Source organism: Bos indicus, chromosome 19 (assembly GCF_029378745.1).
Source record: "Bos indicus isolate NIAB-ARS_2022 breed Sahiwal x Tharparkar chromosome 19, NIAB-ARS_B.indTharparkar_mat_pri_1.0, whole genome shotgun sequence".
NCBI classification, from domain to species: Eukaryota; Metazoa; Chordata; class Mammalia; order Artiodactyla; family Bovidae; genus Bos; species Bos indicus.
In genome coordinates this window covers 29573973-29587681 of record NC_091778.1, presented here as the reverse complement: position 1 = coordinate 29587681, position 13709 = coordinate 29573973, and the positions used below count along the sequence as shown (strand labels likewise).

At 51.9% G+C, this 13709-nt stretch overlaps 1 protein-coding gene across 5 annotated transcripts in view; it reads left to right on the top strand.

The window, feature by feature from the left end:
- The window catches only part of PIK3R6 (phosphoinositide-3-kinase regulatory subunit 6), a 47962-nt gene that overhangs the window by 18925 nt on the left and 15328 nt on the right, over positions 1 to 13709 (top strand). For 2 of the 5 annotated variants that reach the window (XM_070774320.1, XM_070774317.1), the window contains exons 3-9: positions 1300 to 1383; positions 1694 to 1785; positions 2487 to 2555; positions 3264 to 3396; positions 3539 to 3608; positions 4635 to 4818; positions 12051 to 12216. In XM_070774320.1, the coding sequence (XP_070630421.1) occupies positions 1300 to 1383; positions 1694 to 1785; positions 2487 to 2555; positions 3264 to 3396; positions 3539 to 3608; positions 4635 to 4818; positions 12051 to 12216 (798 nt within the window). Of the gene's footprint in view, positions 1 to 1299; positions 1384 to 1693; positions 1786 to 2486; positions 2556 to 3263; positions 3397 to 3538; positions 3609 to 4634; positions 4819 to 12050; positions 12217 to 13709 lie in introns of those variants that run through there. The other 3 variants (XM_070774318.1, XM_070774319.1, XM_070774321.1) reach the window with 3 other exon arrangements.

Sequence of the window (13709 nt, the reverse complement as noted above, 5' to 3'; positions counted from 1 at the left end):
AAGGAAGGCCCAGCACAGCCAAAAATTAATTAAAAAAGTAAAATTATATATGTATAAAAAAAAAGCCCTAAGGAAGACTTTATTCAAGATGATTGCAATAGAGGAGGGGGATGAGGCTCAGCTCTAAATAAGGCAAAGACGTAAGGGGATTTGCAGTCAACAAACAGAGGGAGAGGTTGGTGGGTGGAAAACTATTTACTAACAAAGGACCTCAGGGCTGGGGGATTCTCGATAGATGGTCCTAACAGGACTCTTGCTGGAGGCAGGTTGAGGAGTTACCCATCAAAGGTGGGGAATAGAGAATTTGATAATTGAGCCAGGGCTTCTCGAATGACTGGCAGAAGGACTCATTCTAAAACTGGGCTGGGAGGCCAGGGACAGGACAGGGGCTATGCTGAGAGCCTAGCAGAGAACAAGGCTTCGAGGATCCCGAGTTTGGTCAGGGAGGGAGTCGTTGTCACCTCCTGCCATTTATCGCATGTATTTCTTTATTGCTACTGCTAAGTCACTTCAGTCGTGTCCGACTCTGTGCGACCCCAGAGACGGCAGCCCACCAGGCTCCCCCGTCCCTGGGATTCTCCAGGCAAGAACACTGGAGTGAGTTGCCATGTCCTTCTCCAATGCATGAAACTGAAAGTGAAAGTGAAGTCGCTCAGTCGTGTCCAACTCCGAGCGACTCCATGGACAGCAGCCTATCAGGCTCCTCCGCCCATGGGATTTTCCAGGCAAGAGTACTGGAGTGGGGTGTATTTCTTTAAGTTGACTTGAAATTTTAGCCTCTTCATACTAGTTGAGGAACTAGTTACATATTTTTTCTATATATTAAAATTAGCACACAGTTTCTCAGATTTGGGGATCACCTGTGTACCACTGAAAAGTGTCTCATGGGACTTCGCTGGCAGTCCAGTGGTTAAGGCTCTACGCTTCCACTGCAGGGGACAGGGTTTGATCCCTGGTAAGGGAACTAAGATCCCGCATGCCTCATGGTGCGACCAAAAAGAAACAAGTGGGATTGTCCCACATATCTCTGGCAGTATATATACCTCGCCCTGAGATACTCTGGTTGTACAAAGAACACAAACATGCTGATCAAAAGGCTGTTTTCCAGCCCTGGCCAGGATGCAGGCTGCCAGCTCTAAGTTGATTGCTTCTGGGCTCCTTTTGAGGCTTGACGAAGAGGCTAAGGACATTCTCAGGGGAAGAGGAGGTTGTGGGGGAGGATAAGGCTGGGGCAGCTGAGCCTCAGAGCTCCCAGCCTGAAAGCCTCCCCGCCCCCACCCCCTCTACCCCCAACCCCAGATGTGGAGCTGGATCTCCAGCGGAGCGTGCAGGCTGTGCTCCGAGAGCTCAGCGCCCAGGCCCCTGCCCTGCAGAGCAACCGAGGTAAGAACCAGCAGTCCTCCGTGAGCTCTGTTGGCTCCCCCACTACCCCGTCACCGCCCCAGCCAGCTCTGCCCATGCATTCTCAGGAAAGCGCCCCGACCCGGAGCTCACAGGATGAGGGGGACTTCCAGCCAAGCCTCCATCCTGCTGGAAGTCCTTGGGGCCTGCCATGGTCTCTGGGAGGGTGAGCCAGTGGGCAGAGAAGGCATCCGGGTCCTTCAGGCGGTGGGGGGCAGGGTCAGACCTGGGGCTCTGGGGCTCCAAGTCTCAGGGTCCTGTTCAGCACTGCTCCCACCCTCTCCCGGCCCAGGCATGTGGAGGTGGTCCCTGCACAAGAAAGTTGAGCGGGATCCTGGGAAGAGCCCGATGCTGGTCCGCATCCTGCTCAGAGAGCTGGAGAAGGTGGGTTCTCGCTCAGAGAGTTGGGGAAGGTGGGTTCTCACTCAGAGAGAGGGTGGGTTCTTGCTTGGAGAGCTGGAGAATGTAGGTTTTGGGGCTTCCAGGAGGGGATGAGAGCAAGAAGGGCCATGTCTGCCCATCAGCCCCACGTTCCCTGCACTCTGGTCTTTTGGTTTCTACCATATTTCTCCCTCTCCTGTACTTTCCCATGAGCAATAGTATCTGCACATTGATTCCCACTATTTGACTTGAGTTAACATCTTTCAGAAAGAATCTCTAAAACACCACCATAAATGGAAAACCCATGTCACTCAACAGAAACAAAAAGCTCCTATAAACATAAATGTATAACTACTAAGAATTGTCAAAGTTATAATCATCCTTCTCACCACCCAGTGCTCTACACCTGGGAAAGCTGCACTCAAAGGGGCCTCCAGGCTGGGGACTCACCTGCCCTTTGCTGCCAGCTGCTGCCCCTCCCCCATGGAGGTCCCTGTTCCCCTCCCCCCACACCTGGGCTCCCGCACCTGTGTGCCCTCCCCACCCCCACTGCTCTTCTTCTGCCAGGGCAGGCTCTGGCCCCTTTTCCACACCCCTTGGCCTGGTGGGACACTGCCTTCCACCCCATCTCCCACTGGGATGAAGCAAGTCCCCCTGCCAGCCTTCAGCCCCCTCCATGCCCTGTGCTCTCTCCTGTCTTCCAGGCAGAAAGTGAGGACGCCCGCCACATCATCATTCCTTTGCTGCACACTCTAATGTACGTGCTCACTAAGGTGAGCTGGGGCTGAGGGTCTGGGTGGTCCTGGTGATCCGCAAGTGACTGGGCTGGACACCCAGGAAACACCAGGTCTCTGCCTGGCAAGCCTGGAAGAACTCTAGTACTGCCTGCCCCTACCTGACTTCCTCCCTTAGCCCTGTCCTTGCCCTGAAACACGAAGACATGAAACTGGGGAGGTGGGGGGCAGGGGATAAAGGTGCAACCCCAACAGAGCAGAAGCATTGGGAGGAGAGTTGATTTGCCGGAGGAACAGGATGGGGATGAATTCCCATCTTGATAAACGTGAATGGAGTGTCTTGCATGAGTGCATACTAAGTCGCTTCAGTCGTGTCTGACTCTTTGCAACCCTATGGACTGTAGCCCACCAGGCTCCTCTGTCCATGGGATTCTCCAGGCAAGAATACCTGCGTGGATTGTCATGCCCTCCCCAGGGGATCTTCCCAACCCAAGGATTGAACCCATGTCTTTTGCATCTCCTGCTTCGGCAGGCAGATTCTTTATTACTAGTGCCACCGGGAAACCTGAATGGGGTGTCAAGAGGGGAGGAGTCTTAGAGATGATGGGAGAAGAAGCTAAAGGTGTAGACTTGAGAGGGAAGTGTGAGCCCAGGTCTCTGGCTCTTCTCCCATCCCATCAGCCCACCCCAGCCAGGGCCCTTTGTGACCCAGGGCTCTGGGCACCCTGACCGCTCCCTCTCACCCAGGCTACAGGCATCACAGAAGAGCTCCACCGGAGAACATATGCCTTTTGCACGAGGTTGCTGACCCTGCCCGCCCCCTACTGCACGATTGCCCTGGACTGTGCCATCAGGCTGAAAACGGAGACGGCGGTCCCAGGTGAGAGCACCCCCAGCTCCACCTGAGGTCTCGCCTTCCTCTCACGATTCCAGGCAGCTCGAAAGCTCCAGCAGCTTCTGGGAAAGTGGGGAACAGGGGCCAGAGACTCAGGGACTGGTTGGCTGAAGCAGTTGCTCTGCAGGGACGCTGTACCAGAGGCTGGTCATTGCCGAGCAGAACCTGACGAGTGAGCTGTACCCCTACCGGGAGAGGTGAGTGGCCTAATCCAGTGTGCTGCCACCGGGAGGATGAGCCAGGAGGCTAGACGGAGAGGAGCCCCAGCAGAGCTGCTCATTTGTCCAGCCGTGGGGGATGTCCTCCAGGGGGGAAGGGACGTCCTCCAGGGGGAATGGGGTGTGTCCTTCCTTGGAGGTCCCGAAGAGCAGTCAGGTCTTTCTTCTTGGCCTGGATTCAGAGCTTCTCCGCTCATATGCAGAACATGGATGTGAGCCCTGGGCCACGCTGCGGTTCCATGGCTCCGCCTTCAGCCTGCCCTTGGCTGTGATGTAGCTTCAGGCAGCCGGGAGTGGCTCCAGGATTTAAGTAGTTCAGGCCACAATCACACCATGAGGTCTGGGCTGTGAGTGCAGCCCCTTTTGATAAGATTGAGGACACATCCGTTGCTTGTGCTGGAGAGAGCAGCTGGTGGGGTTGGGGGTGGGACAGGGAGTGCAGAGCCTCCTCCCCGCAGGTAGCTCTGCTAACCTGGTACTAAAAGGGGCAGCCTGGGGCTCACTGTTCATGGAAGTGCGGGGAGTGGAAGGGACCCAGAGGACCTGGCATCAGAGAGCCTGGGTGGCAGTTGGGTACGGAGGAAAGGGTGGGTGAGGCTGGTTTTCTGGTATGATGAAGGCGATGAGAGATGGGGCTCACTTAAGGTTTGGAGTTCCAGTTTCAGTGAGAAGGATATACAGTCCCTCCTGGAGGATAGCGGGGTCACTGGGGCAAAACGCTGAGGCGGAGAGTGACATTTCAGTTGGAATTTCCCTAGACAGGAGACTAGAGGGTCCCCAGAAGGACCAGGTGCCCCCCCAAAGGACTGTGCCTGCTCTTCTTTGCCACAGTCCCCACCGCTGCCTAGCGTTATCCCTCCCTAGACTTTTGAACTCGAAGCTCCTGTTTTTGGAGGAAGTAAACAACTTGGGAGGAGTCTGCAAGGCTCTGAGGGTGCCCCTCCAGTGGCCCTCCTCCCCACGGTCATCCTCATCAGCCCCTGGCCCCCCCACCTCTGCCCTCAGAGTGTTCCTCTTCGTGGATCCTGAGCTGGTGTCTCCCTCCGTGTGCAGTGCCCTTCTGCTGGAGATCGAGGCGGCCAGCGGGCAGCAGACGCCGGAGGCCTGCATGCGCCACGTGGTCTCCCACGCCCTGCAGGCAGCGCTGGGGGAGGCCTGCCATGCAGGCGCGCTGCAAAGGAAGCTGCTGGTAAGGTCACTGCCCTGCTCACCCACATCCGTTCTCCTCTGTCCGTACCACCTTTTCCCCCTTAAGCCAAACATAAATACACATTCACTAAGGAAAATTGGGGGAAAAAATGCAGATGAGCCAAGAAAGAAAATAAAAATCACTCGCACCCCTCTACTCAGTCATGTTAGCAATTAACATTTGGTATATTTCATGAATAATAATGATGGTGGCCATCATAAAAACCACTTTTTGTTTTCAAAAAATATTTATTTATTTGGCTGCATTGGGTCTCAGCTGCAGCACACGGGATCTTCTAGTCGGGGCATGCAGGATCTAGTTCTCTGACCAGGGATGGAACCCAGGCTCCCTGCTTTGGGAGTAAAAGAGTCTTAGCCACTCGCCCACCAAGGGAATCCCAGAACCAGTTTGTTGAACGTCTCTTGGGTTCCAGGTACCATGTAGACATTTTACATGTGTCACCTTAAAACACTACTACACTGTGAAATGGATGTACTTATCAAAACAGAGGCACAGAGAAGCCAATCACCTCCCTGTGGTGACACAGATAAGAAGTGGCTCTGCCTGGATGTGAACCCAGGTCTATCTGACTTCAAGCCTGTGTTTGGTTGCCTTCCAGCCCCACCCCTCCCCCATCACTGAAATATGCCATATGGAAATGTTTTCCTTGGAAAGCTGTGCTTCTAATGAGGCAGAGAATTCCCTCTCGTGAACATGCTGTCATTCCTTTAACTGGTTTAACTAGTCCCTTGTTCTTCTTGTGGGCATTTAGTTTGTTTCCTAGCTTTCCTTTCTGACTCTGCCTCTCTGACAGCTCAGTTGGTAAAGAATCCGCCTGCAATGCAGGAGACCCCAGTTCGATTCCTGGGTTGGGAAGATCCCCTGGAGGAGGGACAGGCTACCTACTCCAGTATTCTGGCCTAAAGAATTCCATGGAGTCACAAAGAGTCAGAAACGACTGAGCGACTTTTACTTTCACTGTTCACTAGCTTTTCTCTCTGACTCAGCCTCAGCCCCTATCCACAGCCAAGACCACAGCAGATAGACATTCTCTGGCCAGGGTGGCCCCAGGTGCTGGATTTCTTGGGCAGGGGAGGATGCCAGAAGGGCCAGTCGGAGTCTGCACAGGGTGGGGCAAGGTGCCGGCCCTGGGGAAGGTGGATTGGCGGGTGGCTCTGTGGTGCAGTGCTGCCGCTGCAGAAGGGGCTGGCTCCAGAAGACGGGTTGCCCTTGAGGGGTCCACTATCCTCTGCTTGTCCTGCCCCAGGAAGTGGGTGTCTGTTCTTTCTTTGCCCGTCAAAACACACTGGAGGCATTACTCTTCCTCCTCTTGTGTTCCATTCTCCGTATCCTGAGCCCTACATCTTTGATCCTTCCTTTGATGCGTGTCTTTTGTGTTCAGTTCACTCATGTCTGACTCTTTGCGACCCCATGGGCTGCAGCACACCAGGCCTCCCTGTCCATCACCAGCTCCCGGAGCTTGCTCAAAGTCATGTCCATTAAGTCAGTGATGCCATCCAATCATCTCATCCTCTGTTGTCCCCTTTTCCTCCTGCCTTCAGTCTTTCCCAGTATCAGGGTCTGTTCTAAGGAGTCAGTTCTTCACATCAGGTGGCCAAAGTATTGGAGCTTCAGCTTCAACATCAGTCCTTCCAATAAATAATCAGTGTTGATTTGCTTCAGTATTGACTGTTTTGATCTCCTTGCAGTCCAAGGGACTCTCAAGAGTCTTCTCCAATACCATAGTTCAAAAGTATCCATTCTTCAGCACTCAGCTTTCTTTATGGTTCAACTCTCACATCCATACATGATTACTGGAAAAAACCATAGCATTGACTAGACAGACCTTTGTTGGTAAAGTAATGTCTCTGCTTTTTAGTATGCTGTCTTGGTTGGTCATAGCTTTTCTTCCAAGGAGCAAGTGTCTTTTAATGTAGTAGCTGCAGTCACCATCTGCAGTGATTTTGGAGCCCCCCCCCCAAAAAAGTCTGTCACTGTTTCCACTGTTTCCCCATCTATTTTCCATGAAGTAATGGGACCAGATGCCATGATCTTAGTTTTCTGAATGTTGAGTTTTAACCCAACTTTTTCACTCTCCTCTTTCATGTCCATCAAGAGGCTCTTTAGTTCTTCTTCACTTTCTGCCATAAGGGTGGTATCATCTGCATATCTGAGGTTATTTATATTTCTCCTGGCAAACTTGATTCCAGCTTGTGCTTCATCCAGCTTGGCATTTCTCATGATGTACTTTGCATATAAGTTAAATAAGCAGGGTGACAATATACAGCCTTGACGTACTCCTTTCCCAATTTGGAACCAGTCTGTTGTTCCATGTCCAGTTCTAACTGTTGCTTCTTGACCTGCATACAGATTTCTCAGGAGGCAGGTCAGATGGTCTGGTATTCCCATCTCTTTAAGAATTTTCCACAGTTTGTTGTGATCCACACAGTCAAAGGCTTTAGCATAGTCAATGAAGGAGAAGTAGATGTTTTTCTGGAATTCTCTTTCTTTTTCTATGATCCAACGGATGTTGGCAATTTGATCTCTGGTTCCTCTGCCTTTTCTAAATCCAGCTTGAACGTCTGGAAGTTCTCAGTACGCATACTGTTGAAACCTGGCTTGGAGAATTTTGAGCATTACTACGCTAGCATGTGAGATGAGTTCAGTTGTGCAGTCGTTTGAACTTTCTTTGGCAATGCCTTTCCTTGGGATTGGAATGAAAACTGACCTTTGCCAGTTCTGTGGCTACTGCTGGGTTTTTCAAATTTGCTGGCATATTGAGTGCAGCACTTTCACAGCATCACCTCTTAGGATTTGAAATAAACCTTAAACTGTGTCGGCTGCTTTCTGTCACCTTTTCTCTAAAAGCACCATCCACACCATTCCTTTGTGGTTGCCCACTGCTTGGACCCGCTGAGGGCTCTCGACTCACTTCTCCCACCTCACCATCTGGACGTCTCTCTTTCTGTAACAGTCCTTTTGGGGATTCACTGCACACAGCTACATGATGGAGGAATGCACCCCCAACTTGTACCTAAGCCCCAGATTTATTTATTTAGCTATGCTGGATTTTAGTTGTGGCATGTGGGATCTACTTCCCTGGCCAGAAATTGAGCCCAGACCCCCTAGTGGGGGTGGCTTTTAGCCACTAGACCACCAAGAAAGTCTCCCCAGGCTGGTTTTAGCACAGACACCGAAGGCCCCTACTGTGGGCTGCTGTCCTGTCTCCCTGCACTCAGCCATGGCTCTCAGGGAGAGGGGAGGGGAACACTGACCAGCCTTCCTGACCAGAGTTCATCAGCTGACCCGGCAGTCCCCGTGCGGCCACCTGCGGCTCTGCAGATGGTTTCTGGTCACCAAACAGGCCGTGGTCAAGTCGCCATTTTGACACAACAATGTCAGATACGTCAGTGTTGCAGGAAGCGGGATCCCTTCCAGGGTCCAAGAGTGGACTCTTGTCCAACGCTGGGAAATGAGTAGTCCAAGGAGACACACAAGCTTACCAAGCAAGAGACTATTGGGAAGGCACCAGGTGGAGAGCAGTAGGGTAAGGGAACCCAGGAGCACTGCTCTGCCATGTGGCTCGCAGTCTAAGGTTTTGTGGTGAGGGGGTTAGTTTCGGGGTTGTTTCTGGCCAGTCAGCTTGATTGGCCCATAGTCTGACTCAGGGTCCTACCTGGTGGCACACGCATCTCTCAGCCAAGATGGACCCCAGTGCAGAGGATTCTGGGAGGTTGGTTGTCTCCACCCTGTTTTGGCCTCTTCTGAATTCTCCTGGTTAGTTTTATTGGGACCTCCTGCTGTGAGACCACTTAGGCAAGCAGGTCTCATCCTGCCTGGCCAAGGCGTGTTGTTTCAGCCAATGGTTCCCGAACATAAGAACATTGGCTTTTGTTTCTCAGTGATGCAATCAATAGAGCATCTCAGGCCTCACTCCATGACTGAATCAGATGCGCCTGGGGCTCAGGGATAATTGGCTTAGGAGTGAGGCTGGGCAGAGTCTGAGGGCATCGAGATGGGGAAGGATTGGGAGGTGCCCGGTCAAGAATGGAGTGGGGTTCAGAGCTGGAATTAATGGGTGCCTGCACTATTTTGCTACAGAAAAAAAAAAAAAATGCTGAAAATGAAAGCTGTGTTTTTTTTAAGCACAGTCAGCCTGTTATGCCCTCTCCCTCACTTTATCAGAGTGTCCATTTTAAGGAATAGAGAATGGGGGGAGGGGCCAAAGAAGTGCCAGAAGAGACATAGGGACTGCATCATCAATCTGAAGTTAGAGACCCTGAGAAGCTTGGAGTTAAGGGGTCCTCAAGGGCCCCCTGGCACCCCCCACCCATTCTGGGTGCACCCAGACTGAGGCCTGGCCTGGGACGGCCCACTCCCTGAGACCCCAGCCTCCTTACCTGGAATTCTGCTCCTGGAGAAGCTGTAGGGATCCCATGTCCAGTCATACCTGCTGGCTGGAGGACAAGTGGGGCCTGGGAGAGGTGGCCCAGCCAACCACAGTCTGGTGGCTAGGCCATATCTGGCCAGCAGACCACATCCTGTCTGCGAAGGGCCTGGTCCAACCCTCAGGTAGGGAGTGGGGGAAGTAGACTGGTCTCCCCGCATGTCCACAGAGTCAGCTGACAAGGCCTCTAGGCTTGAAGGTCAGCTTGGGACGACAGTCTGTCTCTCTGACACACTGCACCGTGTTCTGCCTGCTGGAGACGGGTGTCCAGGTGGGGCTGCCCCGTGGCAGGTATCCACAAGGCTTGATCCTTCACTTCCTTTACGCCTTTACTCAGAAGTTACCGTTCACTGAGGCTCCTCTGGTCACACTATCTAAAACTTCAGCCCTCCCCTAGATTTCGCACCCACTCCCTGTTTTATTCTCATTACTGTTATTTATCATACTGTACATTTCACTAATTTTGTTTATTATTTCCCCACCCCCACTCATGCTCACATACGAAGAGATGCACTATAATATAAGCTGGGCTTCCCAGGTGGCTCAGATGGTAAAGAATAAGCCTGCAATGCAGGAGACCCAGGTTCGATCCCTGGGTTGAGAGGATCCCCTAGAAAAGGAAATGGCAGCCCACTCCAGTCTTGCCTGGAGAATTCCATAGACAGAGGAGCCTGGCAGGCTACACAGTCCATGGGGTCACAAAGAGCTGGACACGACCGAGAGACTAACACTTTCGCTATAAGCTTTCACTTTCAGTATAAGCTACATGGAGACAGGAATTTTTAAAATATTTGTTTGGCTGTACCGGGTCTTAGTTGCCACAAATGGGATCTAGTTCTCAGACCAGGGATCGAACCTAGGCCTGCTGTATTGAGAGCTTGGAGTCTTAGCCACTGGACCACCAGGGAAGTCCCCAAGACAGGGATTTTTATGTTTTGTTTACTACTGTACCCTGGAACTTAGAACAGTGCCTGGCACCTAGTGGGTACTTGGTAAATATTTAATTAATTCACTTATAATCAATTTGTAAGATGAAGCAACAAGATGAGATGGTCCCCAAGGTCCCTTCCAGCTCTGATTCCTTGTCCCTGTCATCACTTGTGTTCACTCAGTTGATCATTCAGCAGGAATTTATTAGAACCCTCAATAGTCAGAATGACCCTCTGTCCCTGAGCCCAGGAAGTTAAGACTTTGCTCAGCAGACCCCTAGCACGGAAGAAAGAACAAGTCCTGCAGTGCCCACCTGTGTCGCTTCTTTGGGTCCCGCATCCTCAGTGATGAGCTGGGATTAGGTGGGGAGTAGGGAGTAGGACACAGCCTGAGAATGGTGATCCAGGGTGGTTGTCAGGTCAGGGCAGCAGGACTGTACCCCTGGAGATGGAGCCTGCGGTGCTGGAGAGCGTGGTGCTGCTCTTTCAAAGAGGGAGTAACTCTTTCAAAACCTGTTTCTATTAAGGGGAAAGGCTCTGGTGCTTTACCCTTAGCCTCTTTTTTTGCTTTTAAAGAATTTTTTTGATGTGGGCCATTTTTAAAGTCTTTATTTAATTTGTTACACTATTGCTTCAGTTTTATGTTCTGGTTTTCTCACCCCGAGGCATGTGGAATCATAGCTCCCCAACCAGAGATGGAACCCACACCGCCTGCTTTGGAAGGTGAAGTCCTAACCACTGGACTGGCAGGGAAGTCCTCCCCTTCAGCTCTTTAGCACTCGCTAATCTACCTTTTTCAAAAGAGAAAGCAAGCTTCCAGCTCTAAAGCCTTGGCAACCCATAGTACCTGGCTAGAATTTAATAACAGAACTTTGTGATCATTCCCTGGTGGCTCAGATGGTAAAGAGTCTGCTTGCAATGCAGGAAAGCCGGGTTCGACCCCTGGGTCAGGAAGATCCCCTGGAGAAGAGAATGGCAACCCACTCCATGATTCTTGCCTGAAGAATCCCATGGACAGAGGAGCCTGGCTGGGTACAGTCCATAGGGTCGCAAAGAGTCAGACAAGACAGAGTGCTTAACACTTGTGACTAATATATTCAGCTTGCTGCTGCTGCTAAGTCGCTTCAGTCGTGTCCGACTCTGTGTGACCCCATAGACGGCAGCCCACCAGGCTCCCCTGTCCCTGGGATTCTCTAGGCAAGAACACTGGAGTGGGTTGCCATTTCCTTCTCCAATATTCAGCTTACTTATTTTCTATTTATGAGAAGTGACTGTAGCATTTTTACTTAGAGCAGCAATATAAAGTTTCCTTTTGATATAATTTTGAACCAAAGAAAAAGTGCACCGATTTAAAGAAAAGTAATGATTATAGGTGGTATGTCAAGACAGTATAGGAGTGACAGATGTTTAGGAAATATGCAGCAAGTGATGTATTGAGCACCTACTGTGCCAGCAGATGTAATAGGGCTTGGGGAGCTGTAAACGAAACAGACAAAACTGCCACCTTCCTGGAATTTACATCCTAGTGACGGCAGAACAGTGATCCAGATGCTTGGTGACATTCCGAGCAGGGTGGGCGTCAGTGTCATCCCTGCCCCCCTGGGTTCCTGGTCGCCAGCCATCCCCCCACAACAGGAAATGAGGGGCCGAGGGGAGCCCCTCCCCCCAGTTGCAGAGAGCATCAGGCAACAGCGGGTCCCTGGATGTGGGGAGCAGAAGCTATCCTGGGGAATCTCCTCCAGGTGTCGGGGGCAGAGGGGAGGTGCCACCAGGCCTTGGGTGCACCTGCAGACTGGGAGGAGCAGGGGCGGGAGGTGCTGGGCCAAGGCTCAACCTCTGATGCTCCTTCTCGGCAGGCCAGCTCCCGCCCCGCCCTGGAGGGCTATTTCCACGCCGTGGTGACAGCAGTGGAGCAGATGGCCAGAGAGCCCAGCCCTAGCCGAGAGGGCCACCTGGAGAGGCTGGAGGAGATTTACTGCTCGCTGCTGGGGCCGGCGGCCGCCGCCAGGGGGCGCTGCGGCGGTAAGAGGCAGGCGCTGTGAGCTGCGATTCGGGCACCTGCAGGGGGCGCCAAAGAGCAACTCTAAACCAGCCGGGAGTGGGCCAGTGTGGCTGAAGCTGGGGTGGGATACACAGCAGCTTCCAGGAGCCTAGGGCCTGAGGATGCTCAAGAACTTGAAGGTCTTGGGTTAATATGAAAGTGGGTAATTTGGTCATGATAACAGCTGACACCTACTGGGCACCTCCCTACACCCCAATTGCTGTTCTCAGCAGTTTACATGGTGGTTTAGATTCTATGACGTGTCCAACTCCAGCGACCCCATGGACGCTAGAATACTGAAGTGGGTTGCCATTTCCTTCTCCAGAGGATCTTCCTGACCCAGGGATTGAACCTGGGTCTCCTGCATTGCGGGCAGATTCTTTACCGACTTAGCTACAAGGGAAGCCCTTGAAACAGTTTGCATAGATTAAATCAATTAATCCTCACAGTAAATTACTTATGAAATAGAAAGCATTATCTCCATTTTACAGATGAGAAAACTGAGTTAGAAAGAGGCTATAAATCTTGCCCACGGTCACCTACCTCCTAAGTAGCTGAACTGAGATTCAAACACAGGCTGTCTGGTTCTTAGGTGTGTGGTGTTAGTTGCTCAGTCATGTCTGACTCTTTGCAACTCCCTGGACTGTAGCCCACCAGGCTCCTCTATGAAATTCTCCAGGCAGGAATACTGAAGTGGGTAGTCATTCCCTTCTCCAGGGGATCTTCATGACCCAGGGATCGAACCCAGGTCTCCTGCATTACAGGGGAATTTTTTTTACCATTTGAGCCACCAGGGAAGCCCATCAGTATCTTATAATAACCAATGTGCTTCCCATGCAGAGGTCACAGGTTCAATTCCTGTTCAGGGTACTAAAACCCCACATAGCTCTCAATGCAGCAAAAAAATAAGTATTCTGTATGCTTCTGATTACCACATGGAAATGCCTATTCATAAAGCTCCCCATCCACCCAACCCTATGCCCAGTCCCAAAGCTGGGCCAAACTCTGGAGCAAACCTGGCTTTGCTCTTCTCGGGTACCACATGCTAACTCAGAGGTAACTCTGCATTGGCAGGACAAAACCTGTCTGGACTGTCCCCACCATCTCTGCCATATCCAGACACCTGCTTCCCACCCAGACTTGCCCAGCACATCTTACTGACCAGCCAGCACCCCCGTTGATCCCTTGCTTCTAGGGGGCAGCATAAGACAGTGGTTATGGGCACCACATCATGGGTAAAAGCATGAACTCTGAAGCCAGATTGCCTGGATTTAAATTCTGGCTCTGCCCTTCTTGTCTGACCTCAGGCCAGTTACTTAACCTCTCTGTGCCACTGATTCCTCCTCTGTAGCGCAGATACTATTCCCTGTGACCCTGGGTCGCTGGTAGGACCTGGTGAGATGACAAGCGAGGTGAGAACAGTAGTAAGTGTTCCATGAACGTGGGTTGCTCTCCCCTGAGGAAGCTGCGGCCT